The sequence below is a fragment of the Melanostigma gelatinosum genome (assembly GCF_949748355.1).
Source record: "Melanostigma gelatinosum genome assembly, chromosome: 13".
Classification (NCBI taxonomy): Eukaryota; Metazoa; Chordata; class Actinopteri; order Perciformes; family Zoarcidae; genus Melanostigma; species Melanostigma gelatinosum.
Window position 1 is genome coordinate 3,540,151 of NC_136646.1, and position 14,164 is coordinate 3,554,314.

At 42.4% G+C, this 14,164-nt stretch overlaps 1 protein-coding gene across 2 annotated transcripts; it reads right to left on the minus strand.

Moving 5' to 3' along the window:
- Positions 1-1,030: 1,030 nt before the first annotated feature.
- Positions 1,031-13,420, minus strand: gspt1l (G1 to S phase transition 1, like). 2 transcript variants are annotated; one of them, XM_079282670.1, is made up of 14 exons: positions 13,034-13,420; positions 12,064-12,108; positions 9,242-9,493; positions 8,277-8,310; positions 8,096-8,173; positions 7,661-7,841; positions 6,648-6,802; positions 6,114-6,254; positions 5,931-6,024; positions 5,186-5,266; positions 4,282-4,455; positions 3,399-3,488; positions 3,102-3,270; positions 1,031-1,720 (listed from the first exon to the last, which is right to left on the minus strand). In XM_079282670.1, exons 1-14 carry the CDS (start codon positions 13,224-13,226, stop codon positions 1,668-1,670), a joined length of 1,740 nt encoding a protein of 579 aa, XP_079138796.1. In that variant the 5' UTR covers positions 13,227-13,420; the 3' UTR covers positions 1,031-1,667. The 2 variants fall into 2 exon arrangements, with proteins under 2 accessions (XP_079138796.1, XP_079138797.1); XM_079282671.1 differs by lacking the exon at positions 12,064-12,108.
- Between the last annotated feature and the right edge of the window lie 744 nt (positions 13,421-14,164).

Sequence of the window (14,164 nt, forward strand, 5' to 3'; positions counted from 1 at the left end):
TGGACGATGTAGACGTGGATGAACTCTTCCTCACCAGCTCCAATCACTGCACACACTCACTGTCCTCAGCTGTACTAATGGAATGAATATTGGCTGAATTCCATTTAGCTGCCTCAGTTTCAGGGTACCGGTGTTCTTCATGCATGTCCACGTTGTCATGACTTGCAGAATAGAATAATGTTGTTAGAAGTCGCTTCTTTCACGACGACGGTCCAAATGTCTGCTGATACAAAGACCTGTGGAGCTCTAGGACAATAAAACGAGGTCGCCTGTACCACACTCTGGATACAAACACATTAGGCGTTAGTAGGACACATGCATTGTTGGTTTCATGGGATTTGTAGTCAATAATAGAAATATATAATAATATATGTTCTATAAGAAGCACTGACATTTTTTTTATTAAGTTTTCTATTGTAGTTGTGATGAGATGACTTTTCAGGAAACCGGTTTCAAAACTAAATAGAAAACATGCAAGAAGCCCGAACTTCAGTACAGAAACTATCATTGAGCACAAAAGCAGATTCAGCATGAACGACGACGGCATCTCCTCAGTCTGACAGACTGAAACACGTATGGATCCATAGTGAGGATTCATGTGAACGGTCAGAGGCATTTAATCCAGCATCATGTCAGCCACATCAAATAAACATACAAGTATAGAATGACAAAACGTTGAATAACCATCTGCAGCTTACCTAAAGCCCATCTGTGTCTCCCTGCTGGACCGGTGCCGACAGACTGACTGACCCCATGCAGGCTCACAGCATCACACTGTAAACCTAACCACTCCTCAGTGCACAAGGATTAGTAGTGCTCATAATAAAAAATCATTTTTATTTCATGTAAAAGTAGCAATAAAACAATCTAGAAATATTTCATTACAAGTAAAAAAAAAAAGAAAAAAGCCTGCAATAAAAATCCTACTTAACATGACAAAAGTAAAAATACTTTAATCTTTAACGTGCATTGCATCTAATGAGCTTCCAAAACAAAATTCCTTGTTTTCAAAAGAGTATTTCAAGAATACCATTGTTCACCAACATACGGCCTGACAACATTGAAATCTGTGCTTTGTGAAACCACAACTTTAACAAAGGAGATATGAAAGCAGCCACCGCACTGTGCTCTGAAAATGAACACACTTTGTTTTCCCAATTTATAATTTTATTGTCATAGTTGTTTGCTTTAATAACATTTGAACACGCTCAAGCACAAAGGGAGACATGTACACCCAAGATAAACATTTTGGTTTCAACTGGTTAAGTTATTTCAAACCATTTATTTTGCAATGCATGTCTGAAAATCATCCTTTATATTCCAAGCAGAATCCTGGTCCACATCTGTTTACAGATATAACTTCCGCCATTTGTCATTGTCATTCATGAAAGCAAGAAAAAAAAAAAAGTGGCAGAACACCCCTCATGTCGGGAGGTGGGCTAACCCAGGAATGGCATAGCTGAGCTCTCAATATGAGAAAGCTGACTCGTGTGGACTTCATCTTGGTGTGTCATTTGCTTAAAAACAGGTTCTTTTTTTCTGAAGCTGGCCTTCGGCACAGAAGGGGGGGCGTGACGGGGAGGTGCCGTCGCCGCTGACAACGGTCGGGTTGTGACCGAGCTCCGCCCATTCCTTCTCACTCGGACTCTCAGGCAGCTGCGTCCTCTTCAGTCGCGCTCAGCTACCAGCTTCAGCACCTTACCGATGGCGATGGTCTTACCTGAGACACAGAAAACAAGCCTCACATTTGTGTCTCTGCCTCACTCACTGATGCTCAACGGAACTCCGCTCCAGTTATCAAATCCTACGAATCGCTCACCAGCTTACCTTTCAACATTTCAGAGTAACTAAAGACTCAAAGATCTCTGAATCCTCTGTTGACACACTCCAGCTCTGAGCCTCAGTGTTCATAGCCGAGCGGCGAGCCGAACATTTAGAGTGGTAACGGTATACATCACAGTATATTCCCTTCAGAATAATAATAGAAATGTTTCTGAAGGGGAGAGTACTGCTATGGTAACTACATGGCTTAACTTTAACCAACAACCAATGTAATAGTTTCCCCTGTACTCGTTATTATTTATGGATGGAGCTGCTCACTGTGATGGATGACTTACAATAAGTGATCAAGTGTTCACAGAGTCTACTCCCTCTCTGTATTATAGAGCCAGCAGTTCTCTGGGACAATATTTGTATCCAGAGAATATTGACATTATGATTATTGAGCATCCTGTGAACAAAACAAACCCAATGGAATTAATCTATTCTGTCTCGTCTGGCCCCCATGATCAATACTGTGCTATTCTAGATTGGGTTCATTTCTGTAGGGAGTCGCTTCTGTGGAGTCAGATTAGTCTAAATATTAATGAATGCAAACAGAAGAATAACCCCCCCTTCAAAAAAAATTAATAAAAAGAATATAAATTAATAAAAAGAATATAAATATATATACATATTTTATACATATAAATATATATAAATATATATATATATATTCTAAGTAAATGTAAAATAAATCCACAGGTATGTGTATTTAAAGGAATTGGACATTACATTCATATACAAACTGTTGACCCTACATTTACAAACTGCTTGTGTGAACCGACATCCATTCACAAATTCATTATTTTCAACAGGGTGCTTCAATTTTGATATAATTATTTTTTTGTGCATTGAAACATTTTTGTGGAGAAAGTCACATATATAAATCACAAAATACATTTGTGAACCCTTGTGTGAGACTGATCTGACCCCATATAGGTCCAGTTATAGACTAGTAGTAATCACATTAAGATGTTCTAATGACAGCAATAGAATAATTATTACCGTTAGCAGTAGAGCTAGAACAATTGCTCAATTTATGGACATAAAATGTGTTTGGCGCAATTATGATTTCTTGATATTTGAAGTCATTTATCATGCAAACAATGTTTCATCACTATACACTGAATATCTTTGGGGTCCAGGGCTACTGGTCCAACAACATCTTTGGAGACCTCACACTGGGCTCTGGGTATTTTCGCACCACTTTCTTTCAGCATTTATAGACTAAATGTTTCATCAAAAACATAATTCATCAATAAATTGACAATCAAATGTACCTTCGTCCCGTAAGGTGAACCGTCCCATCTGAGGAAAGTCTTTAAAGGTCTCGAGGCAAATGGTTCCTGCCGTGCGCAGACGGGCGATGCAGACCTGGTCCTGTTTGACGAACCGTGGCCGTGTCTTACTCTTGTCTCCGGTCTTCTTGTCTACCAGACAGATTAAGGCCTGCAGACAGAAGTCACAGAATATCAGCATATACACAGCTATGACACAATCAGCCAACTGCTCAGATGTCACAAGTCCACCTCAAAAACAAGACTCATGGTAACAGTTAAGTCAGCATTAGATCTTACTGTAAGTTGCACTTCTTCAATGCAGGTGTGAATGTGAAGGATTGCGTTGTAACCTGGACAGATGATGGATTTGTGTTCGATGATGACGATCTGTGAGGAAGAGTTCCAGTGGTTATGAGCAGGTGCATACAAAAACAGACATGTTGTCACTTTAATGAACACTCCCACTGCTCTGGTTCCACTGGTGCAGTTTGCGCAAAGGTATCCAGACAGCGGTAACAGGGGAGGGATGGACCACCACACCAGCTACACGCTCTCGTCCTCCAATCAGGAACAGATCCCTTCGTGCAGGGGTCTCAAACTCCCGGCCCGCGGGCCGAATTCGGCCCGCCACGTCATTTTATGTGGCCCGCGAATCCACCAGAAAAATAATTTTTATTTTCTTTTAAGTTAGACTAATAATAATAAAAATATCCCCATAGTCGAAGTTATGAGATAGAAAGTCATAACTATAATAGAAAGTCATAATTATGAGATAGAAAGTCAAATTTATGAGATTGAAAGTCAAAATTATGAGATAGAAAGTCAAAATTATGAGATACTTAAACAGAAGCAGCTCTTTGACTGGTTACTGTACATTTAACATGGAAATGTATTGTGAACACATTAAAGACTACTTTAAACTGTGAATGCAGAGAGTTATTTAACAATATGTTAGGAGTAGTTACATTTACAACCGGCCCTTTGTGGGCGACCATGATGCTGATGTGGCCCGGAGTGAAAATGAGTTTGAGAGCCCTGCCTTAGTGGCTCCCCGCCCATTAACTCGGTCACATGTGATGGTTGGAATACCTGGCTGGACCGGGTGCACTGCTGCTGGGAAGTGAACCCAGATCTTACATTGCTGACGACAGTAAACTGGGAGCCGCCGAGTGACACTGACCTGGGCGTCGAACGTGCGCCCTGAGTGGCAGAGGTTCTCGGCATTACACAGGATGAAGCCTGGCAGGATCTCCTCCTCTTCGATGCCCTTCAGCCGCAGCTTGAGGTTTTCCCCCGGCCCGGCATCGTCCGTCTCCACATCATCTGACAGGAGACTCAACAGCTCCACCACATGCTGCATGAGGACAGGGAGACAAACATGGAGGGGACAAGGAGAAGACAAAGAACGCTGAGATTGTTTGCTTGTGCCGTTTAAGAACGAGGGCAAACTGATGATGTGTTGGACCAAGTTCAAGATACCTACCGTAGTTGACAAGTCAGGAATTAATTACATTTACGCAAAGATCGGTTCAGTTTAACACATTATATCCCTTCAATACTTCATCCATGAGGAACATGAAGAATTCAGGACTAAACCCCAAACCACTGCTTTCAGCTGGAAACCATGGTAATTGGTATTTAGTAGTGTTGTGGATGGATTTCATTCTACATATTGTATTATAAATGTATGGTTCAAACTCTGCTATTGCGAATGAATTGTGCTATTGGCTGATCTGGAGCCAGGTGACAAAGGGCCGTGTCTGACGGTGTGATGTCACAGAGAAAGGCTTGTACGGGGATTGAACGCTACATGGTAACAGACGATAGCTGCGACTCGGCATCACCTTCCAGAAGCTCTTCAGCCAACACTCGGGGTTTAGTTACTCTTTGATGACACAAACGATGCATGTTCTATATAGTAAACATGTTTGAATGAAATATTAACTGTCAGTGGAAGGTATTTGGATGTTTGCACTTACACCATTTAGAAAATCTAAAAAATAGCTCTAGTTTTTTTTTTGCTTTCGCATCTTTCAACTTCTTGGTTCCAGCTGATGGAAGAAAGGGCTTGTGGGATATCTTACCCGGTTTGGCATCATGACCAGCTGCTGTGCTTTACTGATGGAGCCCGACTCCAGTTTGCCCAGAATCACAGTGCCCATGTCCTGAGGAGACAGATCGATGGAGAACCACGTGTTTACTTCACTCCATTAAAGAATCTGTTGTGTCAGTTCACAGAGAAGACTTTGTACAAACCTAGATATGATGAGCAAATGTTGGCCAACAGCACTGTCCATGTGCACATTAAATATATACTCCCTCAACAGTACAGGGATCAATAAACTCAACAAACAGGGCAGTAAATGCAGAAACTTCACATGTTTAATCTGTGTACTAATAAAAAAGTGGTATACTGTGAAATAGACAGCGCGTTCCCTTAATCAGCACGTTTGAACTGGTTAAATCATGCACCAGCAACTTCAAACCACCAGCAACAGATTAGAAAAAGCTTGTTAATGCAAATTGGTTTTGTAATTGTTAAATGTCAGACGGATCGGAGGACTTCCTTGCAACATATTGAAAGTGTATTGTGTTTAGGTAAGCCCTTTTATGTTCAATGTCAAGTGTGGTTTTGTATGTTATGAATAAAATACAATCAACACATTCTGAACACCAGTGTTCTACCAATGGCTACACCGTTGGGATGCAGACGTCCACGTTGCACCTAGAGAAAGTTGAAATGTGTTGGCCAATGCTTGGTGGCATCTGTCTGAAACCAACAACCTTCCATGGGCTTCCTTGTGAAGGCACCAATCAAGCTATTCGTACCTTGTATTTGTCTACGATGGGCAATCTGACGGGGCCATCACTTGATCTCTTGTAATGTGGCAAACTGTCCAAGTGTGAAATGAATGGTAACCCTCTGAAATGACATGGAATAGGACAGCAGTTAGCAGACCTGGATGAACAGGGGACACAGTCAGCATGACCAGAGGAAGCTGGAGCACCTACGTGTACCAGGAGCACATGTCAGTGGGCTCCTTCAGGTTGGATCCGGTCAGTCCGGAGCACGGCATGAAGTAAATGTCTTTCTTCGGGTTGAAGCCCACTTTCTTCAAAAATGGCACTAGTTTCTCCTTACACTCCTCATACCTGAGGGTTCAACAACAGGAGGACTTCATATATATGGTGTGTATGTAGAGCACATGCACAGAGTCCTCGGTATCTGGGTTAAGATCCTATGGCCCTTACATCCATAAAGGAGACTAAATATTAGAGCACCTCAATGTAATGCAGGCCAATAAAACACTGCCACGACACATGCACATATCTGACCAGATATAAAAAATAAAAAAAACTTTAAAGTCTACTAAACACACAGGGTTTTGGACATACAAGGTTTCAGCGATGACATGCAAATTGATTTGTGATTCAGTTTGATCGGTTTTAATTTACTTATTGACATTCTACAAATGTGACTGAGGAGCTGCTGCTCAGTGTGAGTTTAGAGTGCTTCTGCTCCAGTCCATCAGTGGATCTACCCACCTCTCCAGGCTCCAGTTGACCGTCGGGTCGTCCATCTTATTCACCAGAACTATCAGATGCTTGACGCCAGCTGTTTTGGCCAACATGGCATGCTCTCGCGTCTGTCCACCCTTTTCAAAACCAGTTTCAAACTCTCCTTTCCTGGCAGAGATCACCTGAGAGTCAACACATTCAGTCAGTCAGTGGTTTTGTCTACAAGTGCTACGAAAACACAAGAGTGAATCCTTGCTGTAGCCAACTAATGTCACAAAAGACTCTTAACATATAAAGATGTTACAGATTACATAAAGAAACTCGTTTGTGGCCATCTGGTTGAACAGCTATCCGTGTGTTTTCAACGGGAACCCTGATGGAGCAGGGGTTTACTTCATGTTGCCGTTTAACTTATTGACAGTGAATGTTCCCCTTTCATGCGCCTTCGTCTCCATGGTTGCGAGAAGTTCAGTGGATGCAAACAGGGTTGGGTAATGAGTTTGTAACGAATAGTTTGAAGCTTCGTTCATAACGTTGACAATCAAATGCTGCACTTTGGTTTTTCGATTCAAAGGCAACATTTCTGCACAGTCACGGATACAGATCAGAGCATTGTCACGTTCAAAAGTCATTGATAGATGTAATCATTTCAAAAAATGTTTTTATCAATCAAACGATTCTGCTTCAATCTATACTTGTTGCCGTTTATCTTTCATTTGCGGTAAAAACAGTAAACTCTCCAGCTCGGCACAAAGGGAGGCCTGCACTTATATTCACTCCAGACAGTCTATTTACTTAAAATAAAACTTGAAGCTGATGATTTTGTGTTATTATGTTATAATACATGTTGACAGACATTCAAAGCATCACTGCAAAACCTCAATATACAAGCTTCAAATGTAGCGAAAGAACTGACATTCAGTAAATTCAGCCCAGCTGATTGTAATTGCTGGACCTCTTTGCTTTCTAAGACTACTGGGTAGACAAAGCCTACTGGTGAAGCTCTGATCTGATGTTCCACTTTAAGTCTCTGAACTCACCAGAACAGCCAAGTCCGCCTGTGATGCACCTCCGATCATGTTGGGCACGAAGCTTTTGTGGCCTGGAGCGTCTAAGATGGTAAAGTGCTTTTTCTCTGTCTCAAAGTAGGCTCGGCCCACCTCCACCGTCTTGCCTTTGTCCCTTTCCTCTTGGTTAGTGTCTAACGCCCAAGACAGATACCTGGGAGACAGACAATTCATATTGGACACGATCACATCTGAGACACAAATACAGATGTATATCAAATCTACGCTGATGACCTCAGCTAATATTGGACCAGCTGATTAAACAGCCACACATGGTTCCTGACCATATTAACTCAATACAAATGAAAAGTAAGAGTCAAACCTCACACCTATATCCACTTTAGTTCAGTCAGCATAGAGCATCTTTCCATGCTCTAGTCTAGATTGAGTAACAGAGCTTTCACTCACCAGGTTTCCCGGTTCTTCTCCTTGGCTTCTCTCTCGTACTTCTCTAAGGTTCTTTTGTCTACCATGCCTGTTAGATACCTGTTAAAGAGGATGGACACAAGTCAAAGCCTGATGTGGTGAATGTCATTTCACTTATTACAAGGAAAGGCGGTGAACCATTAAAAGGGAGACTGCTACTCACATGATTTGTCCCCCAATAGTAGACTTGCCAGCATCTAGAGAAGAACGCAGACCGGGTTTAGAACGGTGTATTACATTGCGTCGCTGCTGGGAGGGAACCTTGAATGTCCAAAACCCAGAGGTTTTAAATAACGGAACACCGCAGGGTCAAAGTTGGTATTGACTTTCCATATATTGCCATGCGTCATTATATTCATATTTTACCAAAAGACGAGCTAAAATGGAGTAACAAAGCTTTTAACCGCCGTCATTGGCTAGCTTCAGAGCGCGTCACCTACAGCAAGGCTTTGTTGAACTGTATGCTGTGCGACCACATAAGAACAGGCGTTCTGACCCGTTTGGTTTAAAGTCTTTTGAGTGCTAACAGGCCATAATGACTGATGACAGAGTAAAGGTGGAGTGGTGACACATCAGCTGCTAACTAACAGACGGGACACGCAGCTGGAATAAGAGCTGGAGCTGACTGTCACATCATTGATTCCCCCACCTACTCGCACAGCAAAGCAATCCAGCAACATTTCTCTTGAGACATTTCTATAGAGTTGCACCGATCAATAGGCTGCCGATCCAAACCAGCTGCTTTTCAACTGACAGGCCAGTCAGTTTGATATTTGCACACGTGTGCCACCGGCGTAACCTGACTGTCGCACACGCCAAGATATATTTAAATCAAAGCAATATTTAAATAAAAATACATTTGAATTGAGTGTGTATTTGTAACCACTATAGATAAGGTAAAAGGATAACATTTCAAATTGATGACTGTTCACGCAATCTTCGGGACGGTTGAAATTATTTCTGGTGAGGGTTTTAGGAAAAATGTTTAGTCTGGCTGGAGCCTCGCTGTCAATTATAGTTCTTATAAAGAAAATATGAATTGGTAAAAAGCCTAAATCTGCCGACCCTCCTGTTAATGGGATGATTCAATGAATGGCAATAGACACAAAGGCCGGTGTTATCACTGACCTACGTGTCCGATGAACACCACATTGATGTGTTCCTTCTTGGGGGCATCTGGCTGCGTAGGTGGCACCTTGGGCGCTGGCGTTTCCTCTTCCTCCTCCATCGTCTCCAGAGTCGTCTCCTCCGTAGTTGCTGCCACCGATGGTCCCCGGTCCCCATAAGACCCGCCTCCTGGCTCCTCCTCGTCCGGCTCGACCTCTTTCTGGTCCCACGGCTCCTCTGTGGTAATCTCCGGGTCGCCGTTTTCCACTGGAGCTGCACAGCCACCAACACAGTCCACATCATTCAGGGAGAAATACAGACAGAGCTCATTAACCACCACTTACTCTGAGCTGCAGATCAATAATCAGCAGCATATTTGTTTTTAATCACAAGAGACCCTGTTTACTGTAAACTGCTGTGATCAGTGTCTGAACAAAAGACGACAAGAAGCAAAGATGCTCCTAATAAACATGGGTTTTCTGTGTCAATCAGTAAAAACTGCCACTCGTCCCACATAAACCTGAGGAATAAAGAAGGGTCTGCTGTCAACTATTTCTGACAGTGGACTTTATGTTAATGAGCAGGGGGCCTTGGGCACTTTTAATGGGACTGATTGACTGGTTTAAGGGACTAAATATTATGATTTCTGATTTTGAGTTATTGAGTTGAAGAAAATGTTGTGTCTCATTATGACAGTCTAAAATAGCAGCCAGGCTTCTTGGATCATCAGGTCTCAAGCTCTGAACCCTGACTGAAACTTCTCCAAGACGTTATTAGACACATCAAAGCTAAAAGCTGCGTTTAAACCACTTTTGATAAAAATGGAAGTTTGACCACAGAGTCGATTATCTAAAATTAAATTCTCGGATTTGAGTGATTTGCTCAAATTAAGTTGGAGAAGAAGGAAGTTCTGGCACCTTTAACTGCCGTTTGATAAGTCCTCATTGCATCCCTTATAAAACACATGGTTCCTTCCTCCTACAGTCTCTTTAAATGCAGTGGATTCATGAACTGGCTGGGTGTTCTACTCAACCTTTTGTCTCTCAGGGGCCAACTGAGTCCAGCACAGTCTGACAGGTGTGAATAAAACCCCATTGAATAAAAGCGCTTTGTGATCAAACACAGATATCCTTAGTCTCAAGGTTGAGACCACTGTAAATACCAGATAATAATAGTAATAACCAGGTCCAGGGTGCGACCCTTTGAGTGTGTGTGTGTGTGTGTGGGGGGGGGGGGGGGGGGGGGGGGGGTGGGCTGCTGTATAGCCTGAGTGAGGTTAAAGGATTCCAGGGTTTCCATTCAATCAGTGACAAAAGTCTGTGCAAATCACCTAAAATAAGCATGTTGTCATACGTTGAGGTAAAATGGAAGAGCAGCTCTGCAAATTCTTGGACAAAAACAAGTTAGGCCTGGGCGGTCTGTAGATTATTAAAGTGATCACTGGATCTTTAGAGTTTACTGTGAAACCAAGACGTTCAAATGACGTAAAAGAGACAAACGTCTGAGTAGAGAACAGTATGTGCTGCAGTGACACAATGCCGATAGAAACTTTCCAATCGATAAAAGGTTGAGGCTACAATGCGCTTCTTCTACGGAGAAAGATGGGGCCAGTGGACGTGTTCGTAGGCTTCGGGCTTGTTGGGACCTCATCAAAATATTTAATTTCTTCCATTATTATAAGTACACCAAAACATCAGCTAATGTTTGAATGACTGCGTTATACATGTAACAATACATGTAAGTTAAAGGAACAAAAGGGACTATCGGGCTTCAACAACTCATCCATTAAAGACATAAAACAGTTAGCAATGAAAGTGGTCATTGAGGAGTTGGGTCTATCTTATGATGCACAAAATGCGTTGTGGGAGCAGTAAGTTAGCTCCATGCATCCGTTTGCATCTGTTACTGGGCGCAGTAGGAAGGACACAAAAGTGCCATTGGAATTTTTAAATACATGCATCAATGTTTTCACTCTGCATCGATGATATCAGATTGCTGTTGCACTTCTACATTTTAGAATATATTAGCTGAACGTGTGCACAATTTATTCACAAGCTGCATCTAGTACATGAAAAATGTTTTGATCAGATCATAAGTTTGCTTTTCGGTATGTTTGGCTGGAGACTTACGACCAAAGACTACAGAAAGAGGGCAAGCAGTTCAGTTCGTGAGAATGCTTCACATGAAGACCGGATGCTGGCCTGTTAAAGGTGTGTCCACCACATGGATTATGGAACGTAGTGTAAACGGACTGTACTTGTTTCTCTCTATTCTAGTCTTCTGACCACTCAAAGCTCTTTAACTCTACATGTCATCATTCATCCACCGATGACAGGGCTACCATGTACGGTACCACATTACTCTGACAATACATCGTTTATCTAAAGTGGTTATCGTGACAGACCGTAAGAACATGTAATCAGCTCAACTGATTTTGAATGGTGGATTCGCTTCATGCTTCTCTGAAATGTTCCTGAACATTTTGTGGCGTTATCTCCCACTGACATATGGCCATATCACAGTGAACGTGAAAGAGCAAGAACCAGACAAAACAAAAGACGAACCAATCGTCATCTACAACGAAACTCACTTTACAGTTAGTCTGTGGTTAAAAACTTTGAACTCAGTTTTTAATCTGCAAAAAGGTGTGGCAGATGTAGATGCTCAGAGTCAATACTGCTGAAAGACTACAGAAGGTAGGAATTGGGTCTCTGAAACTCATGATGGAAAAGTCACTAAAGGCTTTGTTACTCCAATGCGTTCAGTGTGGGCCTGCACATGTCAGGACAATGAGGCGAGCAGTAGCAGCACGTGTGTGACACACAAACAGACTCCATACATACCGGCACTTTCTGACACCTCCATGGTGGATATCTTTTCAACAGCAACTAAAAGAGAAACAATGGTTCGGTTCATGTTTTAAGTTCATTTGAAAGCAGCCTGACCTACTCTTCCTGCTACAGGCTGACTTCATTAAGTAAGAGGAAAGTGTGCGTTTATAGACTTTTTCCTACATTCCATACACAAGTGTCACTGTGCCTTCAGAAGCCACCTCAAGTCAAAGCCAGAGGAAAACAAGAACCTGTTCCATTTGGAGGACTACAGGTTTTTATGTCAAGCACCGACACATGTTGGAGCACAAACTTTCATTCAGTAAAATAGTCCATGGGTAGTGTTTGAGACGACAGTAGAAGGTTCTGAAACCACCGACAGTAAAATAAAAGCGTTGGCCTATGAGGACTGCCTGTGATCACTCAGTCTCGTCCAGGTCTTCAGTAGGACACGTTGTGTCTCACTCTTGGCCAGCAGTGCGTCAGAACATCCACGTCACACCAAACACTTCCATTCCCACGAAATGATTTTTAATGGCGAGTTTAGCTTTAACCATCAGGTGAAGTTAGGCTGTTTTACAACGAGAACATGAGTGTTTGACCCTATTTACTGTTTAGAATAAACAGTTTGGTTACATAGCTCAAAGGTACTGACTTAGCACTGAGTGACCCTGGCGCTCACTTGTGAAACCACACCAGCTAACCGGCGCTAGCTAATGCCGGCTGGGTTGATGACTTAAGACAGTTATGAACACGCTATGACGCCACTCTACAGTCGAACGCCCGAGAAGCATTAACATGGTTGGTGGGTTATAGTTAAAGTTAGTGTCAGGCATACAATCTAAATGACTAACACCAAACACCCCAGCAGTGTGTCGCGCTTCAAGGAGCGCGTGTCTGTACGGTGCTAGCCAGCCCCGGCTCATGTTAGCAACTGCTAACTGCTAGCTAAAGTAGCTCCACAACGTGACTATGAACTTACCAACAGAATCGAGATTTTCGGAATGTGCTTTTACAACAAACGTGGGTACAAATTCGACGGCGTTCACATTGGGCACAAATGGTTTCGCGTTCATATTGAGGGACGCGAATTCTGAATCAAGTTGTCCGTCGATCGTGGCCTCCACATCGTCCTCTTGTTCCCATGAATCAGGGGCAGTGTCTCTCGGGTCCATCGTGGGTCTTGGATTTTCACTAGTGTGATATTTCAGCTACGCAGTTCTTGGTCTCCGTAAGTGTCCGCCCAAAACCCGACGTTAAGATCACCCCTTGGAGTAAGTGAGAGCGTCCCAACTCGAAGTGGAATGGTTTGTCTCCGATTCAGTGAACTACAGCAGCCGGTTTCTAACGGTGAGAGGATGGTCGACTCAGCACTCCCAGAGAAAGTCCGCGTGAGCTACGGCGTCCCGTCAGTCGACGTGCTACATGCGGTGGCCTCTGGGATATGAAGTCTTATTCAAAAGCGGAAAATGTTGAATCGAAAGACTCCTGAGAGTAAGAAAAATACATTCCCCAAAGGCTAGTAAGAGCCAGTTTACGCCATTAGTTTCTGACCTTTTCAACTGCAGATTCGATTCATTTTGTTGTAGCAAATGGAGATGGACTTTTATATTGCTTAGTAATACAGCAGACTGTCAAATATAATGTGCATTTATTCGTTTGGAAAGATCATTACATTTAGGTACAACATTTAAAATGAAAACATGTTAAATGTTCATTTTAAACAGTGAACACACCAGTCTCAATAATTGTTAATTATATGATTTTGATTTCTTTATTGTATCCAGTAACGTATTTCACCTTGGTCCCAAGAGATGTAGGGTATCACAGCTTTGCAATCATGCATACAAACTACACTGAGGAAATCTAAATTCATCAACCAATATAATTGTTTCAATGTCCTCATTCGTCACCAGTGGCGGCTGGTCAATAGAGGGCGCTAGGGCGCCGCCCCACCTTGAGCCACAACAAATAAAATCAAATAAATAATAACAATAAACTATACAAATTGTCAATATTTGTGTTTTTGAAATATGGAATGACCCAGTAATATGTGTAAAATATGATATCTGCGGTAAATATATGCTTTTCCTGCACGTCTCAGCTGACTGGG

What these genes read in the sequence shown, in the direction of transcription:
- gspt1l (XM_079282670.1), bottom strand. Translation starts at nt 13,226, where the DNA reads ATGGACCCGAGAGACACTGCCCCTGATTCATGGGAACAAGAGGACGAT. An exon ending in GGAGGTGTCAGAAAGTGCCG is followed by an intron (nt 9,494 to 12,063) that starts GTATGTATGGAG and finishes GTGGCTGTGCAG; the next exon opens with CTCCAGTGGAAAACGGCGAC. An exon ending in GAGAAGAACCGGGAAACCTG is followed by an intron (nt 7,842 to 8,095) that starts GTGAGTGAAAGC and finishes TCTGTCTCCCAG; the next exon opens with GTATCTGTCTTGGGCGTTAG.